Source organism: Lonchura striata, chromosome 8, assembly GCF_050655825.1.
Source record: "Lonchura striata isolate lonStrDom1 chromosome 8, ASM5065582v1, whole genome shotgun sequence".
Lineage (NCBI taxonomy): Eukaryota > Metazoa > Chordata > Aves > Passeriformes > Estrildidae > Lonchura > Lonchura striata.
The window spans coordinates 30,158,568-30,177,537 of record NC_140710.1 but is presented as its reverse complement, the minus strand read 5'-3'; the positions used below and the strand labels follow the sequence as shown (position 1 = coordinate 30,177,537).

The 18,970-nt window shown below is 44.3% G+C and overlaps 2 protein-coding genes across 2 annotated transcripts; one reads left to right on the top strand and one right to left on the bottom strand.

Annotated features, from left to right (window-relative positions):
* Positions 1–3,111: 3,111 nt before the first annotated feature.
* NUF2 (NUF2 component of NDC80 kinetochore complex) lies at positions 3,112–14,302 on the bottom strand. The gene is made up of 13 exons (XM_021545847.4): positions 14,161–14,302; positions 13,350–13,424; positions 12,431–12,507; positions 12,192–12,253; positions 11,208–11,305; positions 10,748–10,821; positions 9,465–9,561; positions 8,484–8,546; positions 7,694–7,831; positions 6,675–6,815; positions 5,712–5,887; positions 4,179–4,314; positions 3,112–3,929 (listed from the first exon to the last, which is right to left on the bottom strand). The coding sequence occupies exons 1-13, from the start codon at positions 14,281–14,283 to the stop codon at positions 3,780–3,782; spliced, it is 1,410 nt and encodes a 469-aa protein (XP_021401522.1). The 5' UTR covers positions 14,284–14,302; the 3' UTR covers positions 3,112–3,779.
* Positions 14,303–15,979: 1,677 nt separating this feature from the next.
* LRRC52 (leucine rich repeat containing 52) lies at positions 15,980–18,935 on the top strand. Its single transcript, XM_031505597.3, is given in 2 exon segments — positions 15,980–16,676; positions 18,670–18,935. Coding segments are annotated over 2 exon segments (885 nt in total). The 5' UTR covers positions 15,980–16,057.
* Positions 18,936–18,970: the final 35 nt, after the last annotated feature.

Below are 18,970 nucleotides of genomic sequence, written 5' to 3'. Positions count from 1 at the left end.
CCAGAAAGTGAGAGAACTCTGCCTCTTCCATCCCATTTCCCCTCTCCAAGGGCAGCCCCTCTTGCAAAGCCTGCTCAGAAGGCAGGGAACAGAATCCATTCCCTCTCTGCTGTAGCAGGATGAGGTCTCACATCCTCTCTCTACTTCTCTCCCCAAAACAGACATTCCTTTCTGCATATTTGAGACCAGTAGCCATCTCATGAACATCTGTGGTGCTGCCCACGCTCTCGGTGGTCCTTTTTGTCAGGAAAAAGCTGCCATCCTTCCACCTTCCTCCACAAGAGGATTCCCACTGCCCACAGCTGGGGCTCTTCAGCAGGCAGAACACCAGGTACAAATTAGAGTCAGGCTGCTTTGGTGAACTTTCCAAACAGTCACAGAGAGTCTTCCACAGATCTCAGGCAGAGGCTGCCCAGGATCAGCACTCCTGGTAAGCCTCCCTACACACAAAAGGTGCCTCTGCCTCATAAGCTCTTCCTTTTCTGTGTGCTTTGGAACAGAACAGGAGCAGCCTTGGCTCAGGAATATCATTCCCCATGGAGACCACGGGGGTGGAGTGGCAGCACACCCATCAGCAGGGACTGTGCTGTGCAGGAGACGGGCAAGGCATGAAAGAGGCTCTGCATGCAAGAGTTAAACAGCAGATAGATTAGATCTCATCATCTGAGTTTTCCAGGAAAAGCATTGTGTTGCTATGGAAACTCCAACATAACCTGGGTTTTCCCTCCTTTTGTTTGTTCATTTTCTACAAACACTGGCCTCTCCCAGTCCTCCCCAGGTGGACTTGCAGCTTGCAAAAACAGTGAATTATTTTTTCCCTCTAATGCCCATTTCTCTTTGCAAGTGCATTTTTCAGTGATTGCCTTTCTCAATATTACTGTCCCAGCCTGCAGACTCTCCCTTTGCAGTAAGGATTGTTCAATGTGCTACCCATTAGAAACTCAGCTCCTGAACACCTCGCTGTCTTTTCTTCCTGGGGAAAAAGGGACAAAAGCCTCATGGTAATAAAACTTTCCAGTGAAAAATCACACGGGAACTCCTGCAACTGCAGCTTTACCTTGTCACATAGTTTCTCCACTTGCAGCATTTCAAAAAACAGCATTTCCTTCAGAAAAAGGAATTTTGCAGGCAACAAGGATTTGGATGTTCAGCTCCAAGTTTTCTTTGGTCTTATTCCCAGGTATCTCCAGCCATTTATTTTACTGTATGGTAATAAGGATTGCTTTTAACGAGCCTGATGGAAACATCAAGAGAATCTTTCAAAATGTGCCCTAGATGCAAGAGACCTCAACACACAGCTGCATTTATCTGACAGATTTCTTTGCCCTGCACCTCAAAACCTTGTGGTTTACACACACTTGAGCCTTTCACACTCCCTAATTCCCCTGCACAAATGACAGGGAATAGACTCCCAAGTGCAGGCTCCTACTTTGGCAGCATCAGGGGTCATATCCTTAGATGGAAATATATGGCAGTAAGTTTGAACTTGTAGCTTACCAGGTCCTGGCTAGTCCTAGAATATATGAGTGCTGAAAAGCTGTTATCCTGAAGCTGAAGATTCAGCAGGTTTTCCTTTGGCTTCTCAGCAGAGCTGTGGCAGCAATGGAACATGAATCCAGGGCCACTCTCCATGCCAACATCCCCACCAAGTGGCCAGCACACCAAGGGAAGGGCTTCTTCCAGCTCATTCCACTGCCCCAGCAGCTGAAAATATGAACATGCAAACCTGGCTCACCTACTCTCACCTAAAACCTACAAAATCTGACTTTGGAGAAAGCTCTGAAGATCTTTACAGCCATACTCTGGAGTTAAAGCAAGAGAGGAGTGATAGAGATTTCCTTCTATCCCTTAAAAGGTGTCCTATTAACCCATTTCCCCACCTTAGCCACTATTTTTTCTGCTTGCAGAATTTAGGAACTTGTATACAGATAATTCTTAATAACTCTACACGTTTCAAACAAAGGTGGCCAGCCCAAGCAGTATGATGCAAACTTGCTACAAGCTTTATGTTGTATATGAAATACTAAAGTACATGCAAAAAACCCAAAATTAAGCTACACATTTAAACAGTAGCTAAGGCAGAAAGATTAGGAAAAAAAAAAAGAAAAAAACAAACAAAATTTTGACTAACACTGCCCTCTTGAGGGAAAGAGAGCTGTATTGCCTCAGCAAAATCACTCTCCCTTCCCTGCTCTCCAGGCCACACTAAGCTCCCCACTCACTGCCTTGCCATATGGTTCAAGGTGGGTAGAAGTTTTTGACAAGCAGCAGTAGGAATCAATTCACACCTAGGAATCAATTATCTCTATATAAATCATTATGTTTCATTTGTAAGTATTCCAGGTACAAATAAGCAACAGTGAAAGCACAAGAACCTACTGGAAATATAAAAACCTGGAAATCAAGAGTTTTTCTTTCTTCATGAATTGCAGCCTTTTATTTTACCCAACAGCTGGTGTGGCAAAATTTCTGAGAGCAGGAACCAGACTCCAGCTTTTTCTTTGTCCTGCAAATTCCTCATCAGTGGGATACACAAGCATCATCTCTCTAGCCTAAGAATCTATACCTGCTGATTGGAATAATCCTCTGCAGCATCTATTGGAAGTTTTTGGGAATCTCTGTCCCCAGGGCTGTATCCAGGCTGTGGAGTGCAGCCTCCAACCACTCTTTATAAGGAAGGAGATGCTACTGCAATATTTCAAAGTGCACTGGTGGCATCAGGGACAGGGTTTAGTGGTGGAGGGGCAGTGCTGGGTTAATGGCTGCACTTCACCTTAGAGGGGTTTTCCAGCCTAAACAATTCTGTTACACTGTAAAAAATAAAAAGCTTAAAGAAAAATGTTAGAAGGGTTTGATGTTTCCATAAGAGCTCTAGAAGGAACAAGCACCTGCCCTTCCTAACTGACTTGCTAGCACCTCTGGCTGGTAAGAGATGAAGAATTAAAATTTTAAAGATGGCTTGAATCCTCCTCCTTTCATCATAAAAGACTGCTCATAGCACACATTCTTACAAATGTACAAAGCAACATTTTTCAACTGAAACTTTATGCCAAGTCAGTTCAGGGAGTGGAAAGACCCAAGAGAAAAAGGGTTCAATACCTTTATATCAACTAGAGTAAAAATTAACATTTTATTTTTTCCAAAAAATGAAAACCACTGTGGCTATCACAAGGTACAAAACATCAATCTATATTTAAGAGCATCCTAACGCAGACTGATGAACAGATGAGGGTTCAGTACCCCACAAAGCAGACACAATGAGTTCAAGCATTGAGAGGAAGTGTACTTTTAACTAAAATGATATTAAAGTGATACTTCTGAGTGTTTACAATTCCAAATATTTAAGATGAGAGTAACTTGGCATTTAGATAGATGCTACTGCTCTGTCAGGATTTCAGCATAATTGAATAATGGCAGTGGAGCATCACCTGTTACTGACTTATCTTGAACATTCAAGCCAGACCAAGGCACCAGGTGTTCCCTGATCAAAATCTCCAGAACAGTTTCTACAAATGCAGGGTTCTCTCTAAAACGTTGAGCAGTTTGGTGATAGCAAGAATTGCAATATTACCACTAAACACCAAGAACTGAGTGTTTTCTTATCCATATCATCAAGCTCATGACATCAGGATCAGCCTGGAAAGTTAAATGCCTTCTGACATGGATTTTGGGAAAGCTGGATTGACCTGGAATTATTATCTTTCCCATGCAAAGCAGAAGCTCTTGAGTTCAGGAATGAGCACAAACACAATGAAAGCAGAAAACAAGTCTAGACAGGCTTAAGAAGTGTCTCCAGAAGACTGAATGCTTAACAGCCCTTCCCTTATTTCATCAATTTTTTCTGCTCTTGAGGCTTCAGAAGTCTTTACTGCCTTAAGGAGAGATTCATGACACTTGTCCAATACAGCCTTCAAAATTAGTTGTATTTCCTGGAAAGAGGAAATAAAGAAGGAAAAAGAAATCCATCAGCAAAGTGAAATCTTTATCAAGCACCAATGTCAAGTGAATGGTCTGGTGGATTCAAATGATTTCAAGGGTATCTCATCCATGGCTTAAGAAGCACCATTCACAGAACACAGGGAAGGCTGCTTAGAGGATCATTGCACTGTCCACACTACAACAGGAAGGTAAAAAGATTTCTTTTGAGGGGAAGGGGTGGGCAGAAATAAAACCCTCACCTTGGCTTTGGTTGCTTTTTCTTCAGCATCATTCTTCAGCTGCTCAATTTTGTCCTTTGTTTGTTTGATTTCCTTGCGAATGGCCATAACTTTGTCATACACAGCACCCCTCTTCTCCTGGACTTCATTAAAATGTCTAAAGGTGACAGAAAAAAGTTAGTACTGAGCCTTTTGACTCATTCCAGATTAAACTGAAGCCCACCATGAGCAAACCTTGCATTTTATGAGCATAAAACCAGAAGCAATGATGTAAAGAATTTACTTTCTCAGAAGTTAATGTGACTTTTAAACTAGAACTTAGGTACAAGAAGTGAAACTCATACTTAGCAGGAGCCCATATGCACCTTCCCACCTCCAAGGAACAGTCAGGACATATTCTTTTATTCACCAGCAAAAGCTCTTTTCTTTAGCCAAGGTTACCTCCCTTCCCATCTTGCTTATCAAGGCATCTAATTTTATCACTCAAGGGAAATACCTGACACATTAAAAACAGAAATAGGCAGCAACGTTTGACAAAAAGGAACATAATATCATGTTGGTTTCATTCCTAAATTAAAAGCTACTTCTCACAGAATCATTTAAGTTGGAAAAGACCTCTGAGCTCAACCTATGAACACCCCCTTGTCACTTTGCCCATTGTACTTGGTCTTTCCTTGAGCACCTCCAGAGGAGGCAGTGACTCCACACTGCCCTGAGCAGCCCATTCCAAGGCCTAGACACCTTTCTGTCCAGAAATTCCTCCCAAAGCCCAACCCATTTTCCTCCCAAATACTCTCTTGTAGCTGGTACAATACACTAAGTGCCATTCTGCACACCACACAAACCTCAAGTATGACTAAATCTCACTTGACTCTCCCAGCCATGTGCAAGAAGCTCCCTTCCATCACAGCCAATAATGTTCCATATTCCCTTTCCTCTCTATCTGCGTAGATGAAAATTGTTTAAAAATCAATTTTCTCCCTAACAGTTCAGCACAAAGCTCACAGTGAAGCCAGGACCTTCCAGGGCTGCAGTTTGGTGCTGCCTTCAGCATATGGGAGGAAGGAAGAGGGGCTGGGAGGCTTTGATCAAATGACACTTTTCCTTTTGTTTTAGAAGCATCATGTCAGGATAATGCTCCTCTGAGATGCGAGCCCCATTTCCCCATGGGTCTTGAACATCTTTGATAATGAGCAAAAGTGGCAAGGGAAATTATGAAAAATTCATGAAAGGCAAATGGGGCTTTGTTGAAGTCTGATAAGTTGGAAAATTATCCCAATGTGACATTCTCTTTAAGAAGATAAAAGAATCAAGAATAAGCATTATAAATTAAATTAGTGCTCCAATAAAAGAATTGCTGTCAAGTCACATTGCAATTATTGATTTGAGACCCCAAATCCCTGCCTGCAGCATTGCTGGTCTTCACATAGAGCTGTCCCACACTGCTCATTTTCCCCTCACTGCTAAGCTGTGTGTTTGTAGCAGAGATGAACTTTGGCAGCACATAACAAAGACATAAAGCAGTATCAGGCAGAAACATCAACTCCTCCATACTCGAGCACAGTGCACTTGTGCTGCTCAATGTCTTCCTGCATCTTTTTAAGCTGGGCTCCAGCTGTAGCAAGCTTCTCATGTTTTGCAGTGACCACTCTCTTTAGGCACGTTTCATCTGTATTGGCCTTTTTCAGCTCTAACTGAGCATTGTCAAGTTGGTCTTCCAGATTTCTGGCCTAGAGTACAGAAGTATAGAAATAAATTAAATAGAAATAAATTAAATGGGGGTGGGAAATTATCAAGACAGCATACCCTGTAAATGTGCTAAGATTACAACCAGCTGGCTGGTTTTTGAAGATCTGATTGCCAGCTCCTTATCCCAGTTCCCTGGTCTTTTTCTGATTATAAATACATCCAAATGGACAAGACTCCATCCGTTAGGATGACTTTCAGAAGCGAATGTGACTTCTGCTATAGCTTTTTGCCAAGGGTAATTTCAACACATGCTATACAAATACCCAAAAAGACCCCACACCATTTTTCAATTGCTCCTAACAACTGCATTCTCCCAAAACCTAGTGGCAAATAGCAAGGGTCTGTATTGTGACACATTCCATCAGAGAATGTCTAGCTTAGTAATATTAATAAATTTAAAGCCATTTAAGACATGACTCCTCCTGAAGTAACAATTTTTTATTCTTAGTTTCCACTCTCAAGGCAGAAGAAACTCATTTTCACTTTTCTTTTCCCATCATTTCCTACCAACAACCCCAAGACAGCTCCAACTATTTTAGGTCAGGTTTCTATGGCAACAAAGGCTTTTGACTATTCAAAGTGGTCAATAGCTAGTGCATAGTACATTAGCTAGTGCCACCCAGCAAAGCAGCAGCAATGTTTTACTGACATTTTTAAGAAAGAATTTGGAAACTTCAAAATGTCATTCTTTACACTGAAAAGGAAAGAGAGGAACATTGCTTAGACATCAAATTCTCCCTAACAGGATATAATTTGGATAATACAAACCTCTGATGACACAATGGCCAGTCTCTCCACATTTTCTCCCTGTATTTCCATCTTCTTTTGGCATAACTGCAGTTCCATTTGGCACGATGGCAGAACCTCAACTACATCTCTATAACGTTCATACTTCGCAGTAACTTCTTGCTTTAAAGAGAGAAGACTATCAATAAACAGTTTTAGAGTTCTTTTATATGGAATTAAAGCATGTTGAGCTTTGAACCCTTCCCTCATTGTTTAAAGACACTAGAAGCAATATTTAAGAGTTAGTGAAATGAGCTCTTCACTTTGTAAAAAAATAATAAAAGAAAGGCATTCATTTGAAAGCACAGAAATAAAGGTGACATAGAAGTGTTTTACACTGAATTAATCAGTAATCAGCTTTTTCCAAGAGCTTTCAGAAAAAATAAGCTGTACAGTGAAGAAATTATACACTGGTAAAACAAGAGTTATGTAAAGCTTTGTACCTGAAATTACAGCAATCAAGTTTACACCTTTGGAACAAAAATAACCTTCAGAGGCAAAGTGCAAACTTCACTGAAGTGTGAGCGATCTCAAACCACAAAAATGAGTTTAAACAAAAATAATTTAAAAAAAACAAAACAGAAAGCTAGGAGGGAACTCAGTGTTCAGCATATTACCAAAGACATCCATTGATTCCAGAAACAGTGAAGGACAACAGAAGCGCTATGAAACACATTTTCTAAATTCAAAAATATTTGGGAGCTGACAAAATATTGTCTCCTCTGGACAGCAAACAGCCAAACAGATTCAAGAGTTCAACACATGATTTTACAAGTGACTGCAATCTTGCTTTTCAAAAGGAAAAAACAGCCCATCAAAAATAAACCACCACCTCTACCACAAACCTTCAATTTCCTCTGAGGCTGTGATTTCATTTCAGACTAACCACTGTCCTGCTGGTGTTTTAGATCATTCAAAAAGCAGTTCTAGATGATGACAGTCCAGTAAAACATGCCTTTTCTAACAGAATACCTCCTTGTGTGGACAGAAGAAAACCTCACCTTGGATCTCTTCAATTTCTCAATAGTCTCTTTCATCTGCTTGTTGTACTTTTTTCCTTCTTCTGGACTCTCCACAATTTGGGATTTCAGCTGTGCTTGTTCTTCTTTCAAAGCAGCCAAAGACACTTTACACTCATTCTAGTTAATGACACAAACACTTTCAATATTAGTGACTAGGTGAGCAAAAAGGAATTGTGCAGCAAAGTTTGACGTGATCTTATAGCTAGATAGGTTCTTTGGTGTGTAGTCATTCTCATTAGGAAGTTCTGAAAATAAATTCCTCTGAACAGCATTAACATTCCAAATCAAAGCAATTAACACCCTATTTTGCTTCCCAGATTTGCTTTCAAGGCTGCAGGAGAGCAGCAGTTAACTGGTATTTTCCACCAAGAGCCTGCCAGCTAATCCTAGAATGGTTTGGGTTGGAAAAGACCTCAAACATCATCTCGTTCCAACCCCCTGCCCTGGGCAGGGACACCTCCCACCAGACCAGGCTGCCCCATGCCCCATCCAGCCTGGCATATTGCCAGCAGAGCTCCTGACCTAGGGATACTGAGGCAGTGACTGCAGCATTCCAGAGCCAGCTCTATCAGCCTGGGAGAAGAGCAACAAGTTCAAAACCTCCTGTTTTGCCTCATTAACCCGCTCTGTGCATGCAAGGTAAACCCACAGCACCTCAGAGGTCCAGATTTCCAGTGACTTAATTCCAAGAATAATGTCATCCTAGAAAGAGAGATGATCATGATCTCTCAGTTATCTGCAGCCAGCACCCACACAGAGGTGTACTCACCAGTTTTTGTGTTCTCTCAGCAATATATGTCTTCTTTTGAGAAGTCACTTCTTGCAAAGCTGTCTGGAAAAAAAAGAAGGGCACCAAGCTTTCCACAAGCATCTCTACAGCTGCTACCTGCCTAATCCTTCTATCATAGATCTGTCCACAGGAGAAATCCCATTTATAGGCCCTATGTGTCCCACAGCAGACAAAACTGTAGTCTGTAAGATTTCAAAGACAGGAGAGGAGAACACTGTCACCAAAACCAGTGGAAGTACTAGGGATGCAGCCAGCGGTCGGTAACTAGGAATAGGGATAAGAGATTGGCCATCCCTGTTCTCACTGACCCTAGCAGTTATTATACCCTCACAGCTTTCTTTGCCAGGGGCCCTGTTCTTCAGGGAAAAATATGATTTAATATAAAGTCCCAAATAATAGAAAAACACAAGGTTAATAATGCTAATAAATAATGACTTGACAAAACAAAAGAATCCTGACCATAGATTATTAATTTCTTTCTCCCAAAGGAGCTAAAAAGGTTATCTGTGAGACCTGAGAGGCAAGTTTCCACTGCTGAAAAGTTACCCCTGCAATTAGCCCCATTCTTTTTGCCAGGCATTCCCTTGGGTGACCCTTCTTAAGCCTCATTTCTTGCCATGGCTCACCTCCAGCTCCAATTCTTTGAATTCAAATGGAAAAGAAAGAGGAACATCCCTGTGTTCCTGTTTGGAAGTGTCATGTGCATCTCCCAAGTCACTGAAGAAATGCATTTCAAAAAAAGACTCAACTATACTTTTGTATTCCCCAAGTCTGATTAAGAGCATATTTCATATTCCTTACAGTGAAACAAAGAGGGGTCCAACAGCATTTTGCTAAAATGGCCATTGTTTTAAATCAGAGAAGTCCCTTTTATCCACTGAGTTTGAGGGAAGGGACTAAAATCAAGAGAAGTGAGGAGCCCACAGCAGGTTTTCAGAGAAATACAGAACAAGATCCTACTTGTTTCCGACGATACTCCTGCCTTAGCAGCTGCTCCAGCTCCCGAATGTTCTCTGTGAGCTGCCTGATCTCTTCCTCATGTTCAACTGGGACTGTGCTGAGGGAAAAATAAAGATATTGGGCAGTTTCAGCATCATTATAGTCCAGTCAGAATACAGTAGATAAAACAATCACTGTCTCCACAGAGTTTACAGCCAGTAACTTCAGTAATCAGAGAGCAAGACAGTCTGAAATGAATATATCTTATTTTGCTTTGCTTGTAAGATTTTGAAGTTGAAGCATAATCTAAACAGCTATTTCAGTAAGAAGTGGCACAAACACAGAGGACTAAGTTTAAAGATCATGTTAAGCAAAGCATGAAAGTACAACACTCCTACCAGTTTTGGTGGTGACTTTCATTTACAAAATTTGCATATTACCTGTCATACAAACAGCTTATATTAGTGTAGACCTAGCCCAGCTAGAGAACCCCCTGTGTAGCACACACCAAGAGCTGCTGTCAGAAGAAAAAACACTTTGTTTTGAAAGCTGTCTTGGAAACCAGCCATTTCTTCATCCTATTATCCATGAGCAAAAACAAGACTTAATGGTGCAAAGACACAGGCAGCAGGGCTAAATGGCCTGAAAAACAGAGATTGTGGCAAATATGTCAAATAACTAAGGAAGACAACTTTACTCATCTATTAAGTTAAAGATGAGCTTCCTCCAGCTGTTGAAGGGATAAAGATACATCACTAAAAGCTAAATAAGAACAAAAAGTTTCGACCTAGTTCCCTACATACAAATACAGGATTCTTTCAATGCAACCATAAACTGTAAAAGTTGGGTTTTTTTTTTCTTCTGCCAGCAGAGAGTAAACCCCCCCAGCTCCTTCTGCTGCCCTTCATCAGACTTGTGCTCCAGACCCTTCCCAGCTTCATTGTCCTTTTCTGGACACACTCAATGTCCCTCTTGAAGTCAGGGGGACAAACATGGGGATGGCCAGTGCCCTGGTCCTGCTGGCCACACTTGCTGATACAGGCCAGGTGCCATTGGCCTCCCTGGCCACCTGGGCCCACTGTTGGCTCTTGTTCAGCCACTATCAACCAGCACCCCCAGGTCCTTTTCTGCTGAGCCACATTGCAGCCCCTCTTCCCCAAGCCTGTAGCACTGAACCAAGTTATTATGACCCAAGAATAGGGCTCTGCACTCAGACTTGTTGAGTCTCACACAACTGGCCCCCTGATCAGCCTGACCAGGAAAAGCAAGCAGTGCATCTCGCAGTGCTTACTCCTCACACTCACTTCAGTTTCTCCAGCTTCAGTGTTGCCTCCCGATTCACAGCCTCCAGGTGTTGAAGTTTCTCCATGGCTGATTTCTGGAAGTTAAATATTTAATTTTAAAGAAGTGTGGTTTCTCTCTGGGCTTTTATTAGAGCCTTGCTCAACGTTATTTCACATGAAATGCACCATCTCTGAACTATGAGACATTCAGAACAGAAGCTACCTACAACTGTTGCATCCAGCTTTTCTCAAAATGATACAAGGCGTCAATCCTTCACTCACCAATAAGTTATTGGGAAAAAAAACCCTTCAGTAGTATCCTAAATAATAACCAGTACCTTCCTGAATTACTTGGCTACATTTAACATCCCAATATGTTACATAAACCTGAAGTTGAACCTCAATCTTCATGCTCCTAGTTCTAGGTTAATCTCAATCATACTTTTACAAGCATCTGGAATAAAATGGCACCTAATCTTACATAGCTCATTTGTAGCTCCAAGTAGGCCTCACGCCGAAATTCCCTGAAGTTCACAAAGTTGAGGATGCCACTCAAGAAGCGAACAGTCCTTTTCGTCTCTGAAACAGGAATTGCAAGAACTCACTGAGCTGGTTTCCAAAAGCATTGCAATTGCTTAAAAAAAGTTGGGTCAAGTGTAACTCAAGGAGACAGAAATTACAAAACACAATCCAAATTCGTTCTTCCCCCACTCAGCTTGCAAAGATTTCAGACTACACAAAAACCAGCATCAAGCTGGTTACCAACACTTAGCAATTCTGTGTCATTTAACAAATTAATAATGGCACTTGGGAGAAAAGGCTGTTAACACACAGCCTTCCCATTCAAACAGAAGCCAGGGAGAAAGAGTGTCAATCTTGAACTACAGCTCTGAAGAGAGAGCCTCTCTCTGTAGCTATCAGCTGAACTGAAGGCAGCAATTTGAACTGAAGGGACTTTCCATCTTTATTCCAAGCAAACTTTCTGAAAGATGATTACAAAAGCTTTGAATGTCTTAGACAAGACAGATCTAGAAGTGAAAAATTTCTTCAGAGTAGCATTTTCCAAGTTGTCTGTGTTGTGGCAGAATCACAATTGGGTATTGAAAGGAGTGGAGCACAAGCATCAGTTTAAGAAATCCCAAAGTACTCCAGAGCTGTCAGGGTAATTTTCATCCCCATCTATTATTACACTGTTATAAGTATGTCACAGCCCACCTCCAGACCAGCAGCCCATCAGATTCATAGCATTCAAAGCTGCCCTCAGTTACTGACCTGCACCAGACCACATAAGGAATAAAACTGTCCCCTAGAACCAGCTTGTTTAAGAGTCAGAGTCAAAAGAGCAGCAGAAATTCAAGGACACTTCTCCACACTAGATGCCCATCTGGCTATGCCCAAGGAGAAAAACCACCTGGAATACCACGCAGCACCCAGCAAACACAAGGATTACAAGGCACTTGCTTACTTGGGTTCAAAACATCAGCGATTTGGAAGTCACTAATCCGGCACATGGGCAGCAAGCTTTCCCTGCAAGGAGAGCAAAGCACAACCTCAGCTGCAGTGACTGAGACTTGGGTCTGTTAACCATGGCTCAGTTCATGCCCAAAATCACATTTGCTACAAAATAGATCCCAGATTCTCATCCCAGAACATTTGCCCAGCAAAACAAAACATTTGCCCACAAGACAAGCATCTTCTACTTACATGTGAATATACAAATTACAGACAGGTAGAAAGCCTTCATAGATCTGTGGGTACATAATGTCAACGTTGAGTGGCATCTAAAGAGTAAAAAAGAGTGTCAGGAAAGAATATTTAAAACAAAAAGTATGCAGCATTTTCCACAGCATAAAATAATTCCGATAGATTAAAAACAGGGATGATAATCTTCCCATCCACATGGGACACATATTAAAGGCTAAAAGTGTCGTCAAGTTAATCAGCACACTATTTTAAGGATCAAATTTGGCTAGAAAAGACATAAAAATACAATAACTAAAGCAGCAATGTTACACACTCTGGCACTGAATCTAAACTGTTTTATTTTGTTAATAACTTGTGCAGCACATTATACAGCTACCAGCAAGAAGCTCCTTCTTGAAACACCCCAAAATTTATACACTCAACTGCTTCATGAAGAAGTCAGGAGGAGAATGAATTGGTACACTGTCCCCTTTCTCTGACATTTTAAACCTCACAGCACAGCAGCTGATGGCACTGCCTGGGAAGAACAGAGTTACCTTGTGCACATTTCCATTTATCCAGGAAAGCCATGAGACAAAACCATTTACTCTCTTTTTAAAGGATCAGTTCTTGCCTAACAGAGGCAGTGGATAAATTAACTGTTAATCAATTTAGGTATCAGTCCCTCCTCACTTTCCCCTCAGCTAATGGAGGAGTAGAGATGATCAAATATCCAAAGCAATATTCACATTCCTTCCATATTAGTCCAACCTCCTCCAGCCATGGCCAAAGGCAGGAACCCAGAATGGATTTTCAAGGCATGGTGTCCTGTCCCTCCTGGACCGTAGACATTTCTGGCACTCTTAGCATCCCAAAGAACAGGTAAGTCCAATATTCTTTTCCTTTCACTTCCCATCACCCCTGCCACAGGCAGCCCTACCATGTAGGCGTGCTCCAGTCGGATCCCACACACTTTCTGCAGGATTCTCAGGTAAATCATGTGTAAAACATCAAGCTGCAGGAAGAGAGAACATGACTCAGTATATGTTTGATTACTCCAGGCTCTCACACCAGGCCATGAAAGCATTCCGTTTTTAACATATGAAAGCTGATTTTACATGACAACAAAGTTTCGCTTTCCAGCATCTCTCAGTTCAAGCATTATTTGCTGATAATTCAGTTTCAAGAGGCAGTAGTCAGCTCGAGCAGTTACAGCCTTGGCATTGGTTTTCATTACACTGCAGCTTGCTGAGCAGTTTCCAAACCAAGCAGTGCCACAAGCCTAAAAACGGTCACAGAAATTATAATCCTGTAGCAATGAGTGCCCTTAATTAGATTATTAAAATGAAGGGGGGGAAAAAAATCACAAGCCAAACAATTTTTAATTTATAGCACTAATCTGTGATCGACTTTGCTTCTTAAAAACCATCCAAACAAGGCAGACTCTTCTCACCGCAGGCTGAAACACAAATAATAACAGCAGCAAGAACCACTCGGAGGCATCAACTCCTCTTTAAAGCCGCTCTTCTTCACTGGCTAACACTAAATGCATAGAGTGATGGAAAGAGTTTAAAAGCACTAAACGGACCCGGCAGGATGTCGGAACGAGAGGCCGTGGCCGTTTTACCGAGTCCCCACAGAGCTGGGGAAGACAGGCCGTGCTGCCGGTGACACCACCGCGCCTCCCGGCAGGCCCCGAGCCGGGCCCAGCCCCGCCGCCAGCCGGGCCGCCCCGCGCCCCCCTCACGCACCCTGGGGCTGCCGAACACGTCGCCCTTGACGAGGTTGCGGGCCTCGTTGCCCTGCAGGATGTGCGAGCGGAGGTAGCTGATGATGTCGTCGGGGCTGTAGCGGGGGAAGGTCATGGTCTCCATGGCGGCGGCGGGACACGGCGGCGGCTCCGCTGCGCGCCCGCTGTTTAAATCCGCCTTTCCCCGCCCCGCCGCCTCGCTGACCTATCAGAGATCGTATCGTCATCAGGGGGCGGGGCTTAACGCGTTCCCGCCCTCTCCTGGCCTATCCGCGGCCGCGCTGCCGCGGGTGGGCGTGGCCCGGCGGGCCGTTGGCCGTGAGGGGCGGGGCGGCGTGAGGCGGCCGCGTCCCCGCGGTGCTGCCGGGCGGGGCTGTCTCTGCACGAGTCATAAAATCCCTGGAAGGAGCATTAAAGCTCACCTAGTTTTCCTCCTGACATGAGCAGCGTCACTTTTCACAACCCCAGGTTGCCCCAAGCCCTATCCGACCTGGCCTTGGGCACTTCCAGCGATGGGGTAGCCACAGCGTCTCTGGACACCCTGTGCCTCATCACCTTCCCAGGGGAGAGTTTCTCCCTAATATCCACTGTAAAAAATGCATATTATATGGCTCTACGCAGATAGTTACTATATGTATTATGTTCTATTGATTAGTTGTGCTTTTGTAGTTAAAATTAAGATTTTAGTAGTTCAAATAAAGACTATGTATGTGGGAGGGAGGTTTTTTTTTTTTTTAGGAATGAGATACTCGCTTCGAGGAACACCTAAATCTTCCAAAGGAGAGGAATTTATGGCTTTTTATCAGAAGAAGCTAATTAATGGGCATTAATAGAAATAGTTGACTTACAACAGAGTTTCTTGTTTTGAATAGAATCAATGCATAACCATGAAGGATATATGAATATGCAGGAGTGTATTGGTTTAAGGGTGATTCCTTTGTTCATAAGAGATGCTTTTCGTGACTTAGTGTCAGAGAGCATCCTGACATCGTAATTCTTTGTTTTTTATTGTCTTGTACTTGTCCTAACTCTAGACTTTACTCTAATTGCAGTACTATTTTTATAACCATTTCATTATTATTAATCTTTTAAAATTTTAAAAACCAAGTGACTTGGCGTTTTTCACGTCCACTCTAAACCTGCCCTCTATCAGTTTGAAGCCATTCCCCCTGGTTCTTTCATTTCCTGTCCGTGTAATGAGTCTTTCTATCTCCTTTCCAAAATCCCTTTAGGTGAGGCGTCCCCAGAATCCTCTCCAGGCTGCACAGCCCCAGCTCAGCCTGTCCCTACTCCAGAGTTGCTCCAGCCCTCTGAGCATCTCCATGGCCTCTCTGGACTCTCCAACATCGCCACATCTTGTGCCACGATCCCCAGACCTGGACACATTACTCCTACTACATGGGATAAAACCTCCTGGCTCCTGAAAGGAGACAAAGCCAGCCCAGCATTGCACAGGACTCTTGCCTAACCAGTACCACCCCTTGCAGTGTGGCACCATTTCTGACAAAATTTGGGCTGTTCACACTCTGCCCACAAAGTTTTGATGCTCCCACACCACGCGCAGCTTCCCGCACATCCTCTCAGCTGGAAGTAGTTCAGCAAGGTCACAGCAGTGTCCCCGAAAACAGGCAGCTTCTGCAAGCCACTGACACCACGCAGGTGTCACCTGGCACCGGGTGTGAGACACAGACACTCCAGCCACTGTTCTGCACTTGCCCATGTAAAAGCCAGGCTCGGTTTCCAGCTGGGCACTCTGCCAAGGGCTCAGGTGAGCCACAAAGTGCTTCCCGACAGCCTTGCAGCCAGACACCTCCTCGGCATGGCTGGGAGGGCAGTGCAGCTGCCGTAGGGCTGCTTGCAGAACACCAAAGGCTAAGTGGCCTGGAAGGTCTCAAACCATGTCTCCTTCAGGTAGACCGTGGTCCCTGAGCTTCGTGTTTCTTCTGGGGATGGCATCACAGGGGATCAGCTGCCCCAGCAGGTGTAGCTGCCAGTACCTGGAGGTGAACTGCACCGGGCAGCAGTTGCAGGAGTTCCCTGTGGACATCCCTCTGGACACCAGGCAGCTGATTCTGGCAGCAAACAACGTCTCGTACCTGCCAGCACTGGAATTGAGCTTCCTGGCTGATTTGGTCTATCTGGACTGCAGAAAGAACCTCTTGGGGGATGACCTGGATTTCACTTTCATTGGTGTGGCCAAGCTTGTCTATCTGGACCTCAGCTTCAACAACCTCACACAGGTCACCTTCAGCACCTTCTCCCACCTCCTCAGCCTGGTGGTGCTGAAGATCTCGGACAATCCCAACCTTGTGGCCATCGAGAAGGATGCTTTTGCCAACAACACCTGGCTAAGGCACCTGGATGTGAGCCAGACGGGCTTAACCTTCCTGGACACCAGCACTGTCCAGGACTTGCCCAACCTGAGGCTTCTGGGGCTCAGTGACAACCTGTGGCACTGCAACTGTTCCTTTTTGGACTTCATCACCTGGATGATGGAGAGTGACGTGCATTTTCCAGGTGAGGGCTGTGCGAGCACAGATCTGCGTGGAACAGAAAGAGCCCTCTGCTCTATTTCCTAAAAGTTCAGTTCACGGGGCTGTGCCATTGCATGCCATTTTCTGCTGCCACACAAACCAGGCTTGGGAGCAGCTGGTTACACCCATGAAGAGTCCCACTTGTTCACATCCCCAGAGCAGCCAGGGAGGTGTGGTGTGCAGCTGGGACACTGCTGCTTCCCTAAAACACCTGGATCCAGCCTCAGGTGTTTCTGTGCCTGCACAGTACCCCATGGCTGCAGCGCCAAGAACGAGGAGCCCAACACAGCTCCAGGGAGATGTGCAATGGGAAAATCATTGCTCTGAATTTCCTGCCTTGTCTCCACCCCAAAGTCAGCTGCTGCCCATCATACTGAGAAATTCTATAACCAAGCCTTGGAAAGGCCGAGGCAGAGCAATCACCAGTTCCCTTTCCCATAAAAACACTGGTCCCAAGGGTGATGTTTTGCTTTGCAGCTGCAGCACATGGACTTAGTTTTTCCAGAAAGAGACACAGCACAGCACCCGTGAACAAGAAAAGCTTTGGTTTTAGTAATGCAGGGCACAATGGTGAGAGAGAGCTGCAAGAGAGAAATTGTTTGAGAAAGTCTGAATAAGAAAGGGCCACAAAAGAGCCCCAGGGGGGAAAAAGGGAAGGGCAGCTGGAAGCTGGTGTTAGGACAGAATTGAAGACATCTCAGTGTCTTTATTAGATGTAGTAAGCTCCTTATAGACAATAAAGGGTTTTTTTTCCCACATGCAGTTATGGAACAGTGGAATAAAGTACAGCTCTCAGCAGTGAGATTGAAGATAACCCACTGAACCCTGCAACAGGAGAATAAAGCTCAAAGCCCAAAGCAGGCTGTTGGGGAGGGGAGGAGTAGGAAAGGCAGCTTTAAACTGAGGGTTGTTCCAGGCCAGAGAGATACTGGGACAGAGCCCTGGAATCTGCTGCAAGCAGACCCCAGCCTGGCCTTTAGAAAGGCTCCTGACCTTCAGAAATACCTGTGCATCAGAGTTTTGAGCTCAGCCTGGGGGCTGACACAAAGCTGCCCAAGTTTGGATGGATCTGGGTAACAGAGAGATAAAAGCTCTTCAGTTTTACTCAAGACCAGTGGAGAGATCAGCATGAACAACATCACTCAGCCATATACAATACAGTGTAATGCAATAAAAATCCCCCAAGCCTTGTTCCCCTCCACCACTCCTGTTCCATCCCTTGCATGGAGCAGTGCTCCCCTTCCCTCAGGCTCTTCCATCCTGCCCATCCAGCGGTGCCCAGCCTGTGCCCACCACAGTGACCATGGGGCTCAAAACCTGCAGAGGATGGCTGAGGGGCCACCCTGTACCACACTGATCCTTCACTAACTTGAAAAGGAGCAGGCAGCATCTGTTTATCACTGCAGATATTGCAATATGACAGGGTATGGTTGTTATTTCAGTGGAACTGAATCATTGATGAGTTGCCTCTGCTTGTCTCACAGAGCAGGTAAGGCTGTGCCTGACTGCAAACCACCCTTGTTGTCAAACACACAGCAGCCTCATTATTCCAGCATAATTTAGGCTCCACCACTTCAGAAGGTGTTTGAGATTAAACAAAAAACAAAACAAAAACCAACAAACACAGGTGCTCTTATATGAAGATGAAAGTGCTCAATCAGCAGAGATGAGGAGGCCAGGGATAGCAGTTTGCCAACAGTGGCATAATTCAGTGGGCAATATTATCCTGTGGAGCCAACACTGCAAAAACTATTCTGGCAACCTAGGAATTGTGGTTTGGCAAGGGTTTAGCACAGGTTTAGCATGAGTTTGGCTGTCAGATTTTACCCAAGCCATGGGGGAGTGGGGGAGGGCATGACATCTGCAGTTATTTTTCAAGCTTTTAGCAAGCACTCCCATAATTTTTCTACCAGGACTCCTATTCATTAAATTATGATCCAGGCTAGAGAGTCGTACTTCTGCTCATCTCTCTGCAGATGCTGACAACATCACCTGCTACACCCCAGCGGGCCTGCGTGCCCTAAGGATGCCAGCAGCAGAGGCACAGCTCCACTTCAGCTGCCTGACCCAGCTGTACAAGCAGGATTATGTCTTTCTGTGCCTCGTGGGCTTCTGCATATTCCTTGCTGGCACCATGGCAGCCTGGCTGGCTGGCGTCTGTGCTGTCATCTACAAGGCCCATGCCTCAAAGGGAGAGGGAGAGGAAGAGGAGGAGGAGTAGGAGGAAGACACAGCCACTTAGAATCAGCCCTTCTGAACTCCCATTGTGGGAACCAA

Bases quoted from the DNA above. Each gene is read 5' to 3' on its own strand.
- NUF2 (XM_021545847.4), bottom strand. From the start codon at position 14,283: ATGGAGACCATGACCTTCCCCCGCTACAGCCCCGACGACATCATCAGC. The intron at 7,832-8,483 runs GTGAGTACACCT...GTCATTAACTAG, and splicing joins CTGAGAGAACACAAAAACTG to AATGAGTGTAAAGTGTCTTT. The intron at 3,930-4,178 runs GTGAGGGTTTTA...TCCTCTTTCCAG, and splicing joins AAAAAGCAACCAAAGCCAAG to GAAATACAACTAATTTTGAA.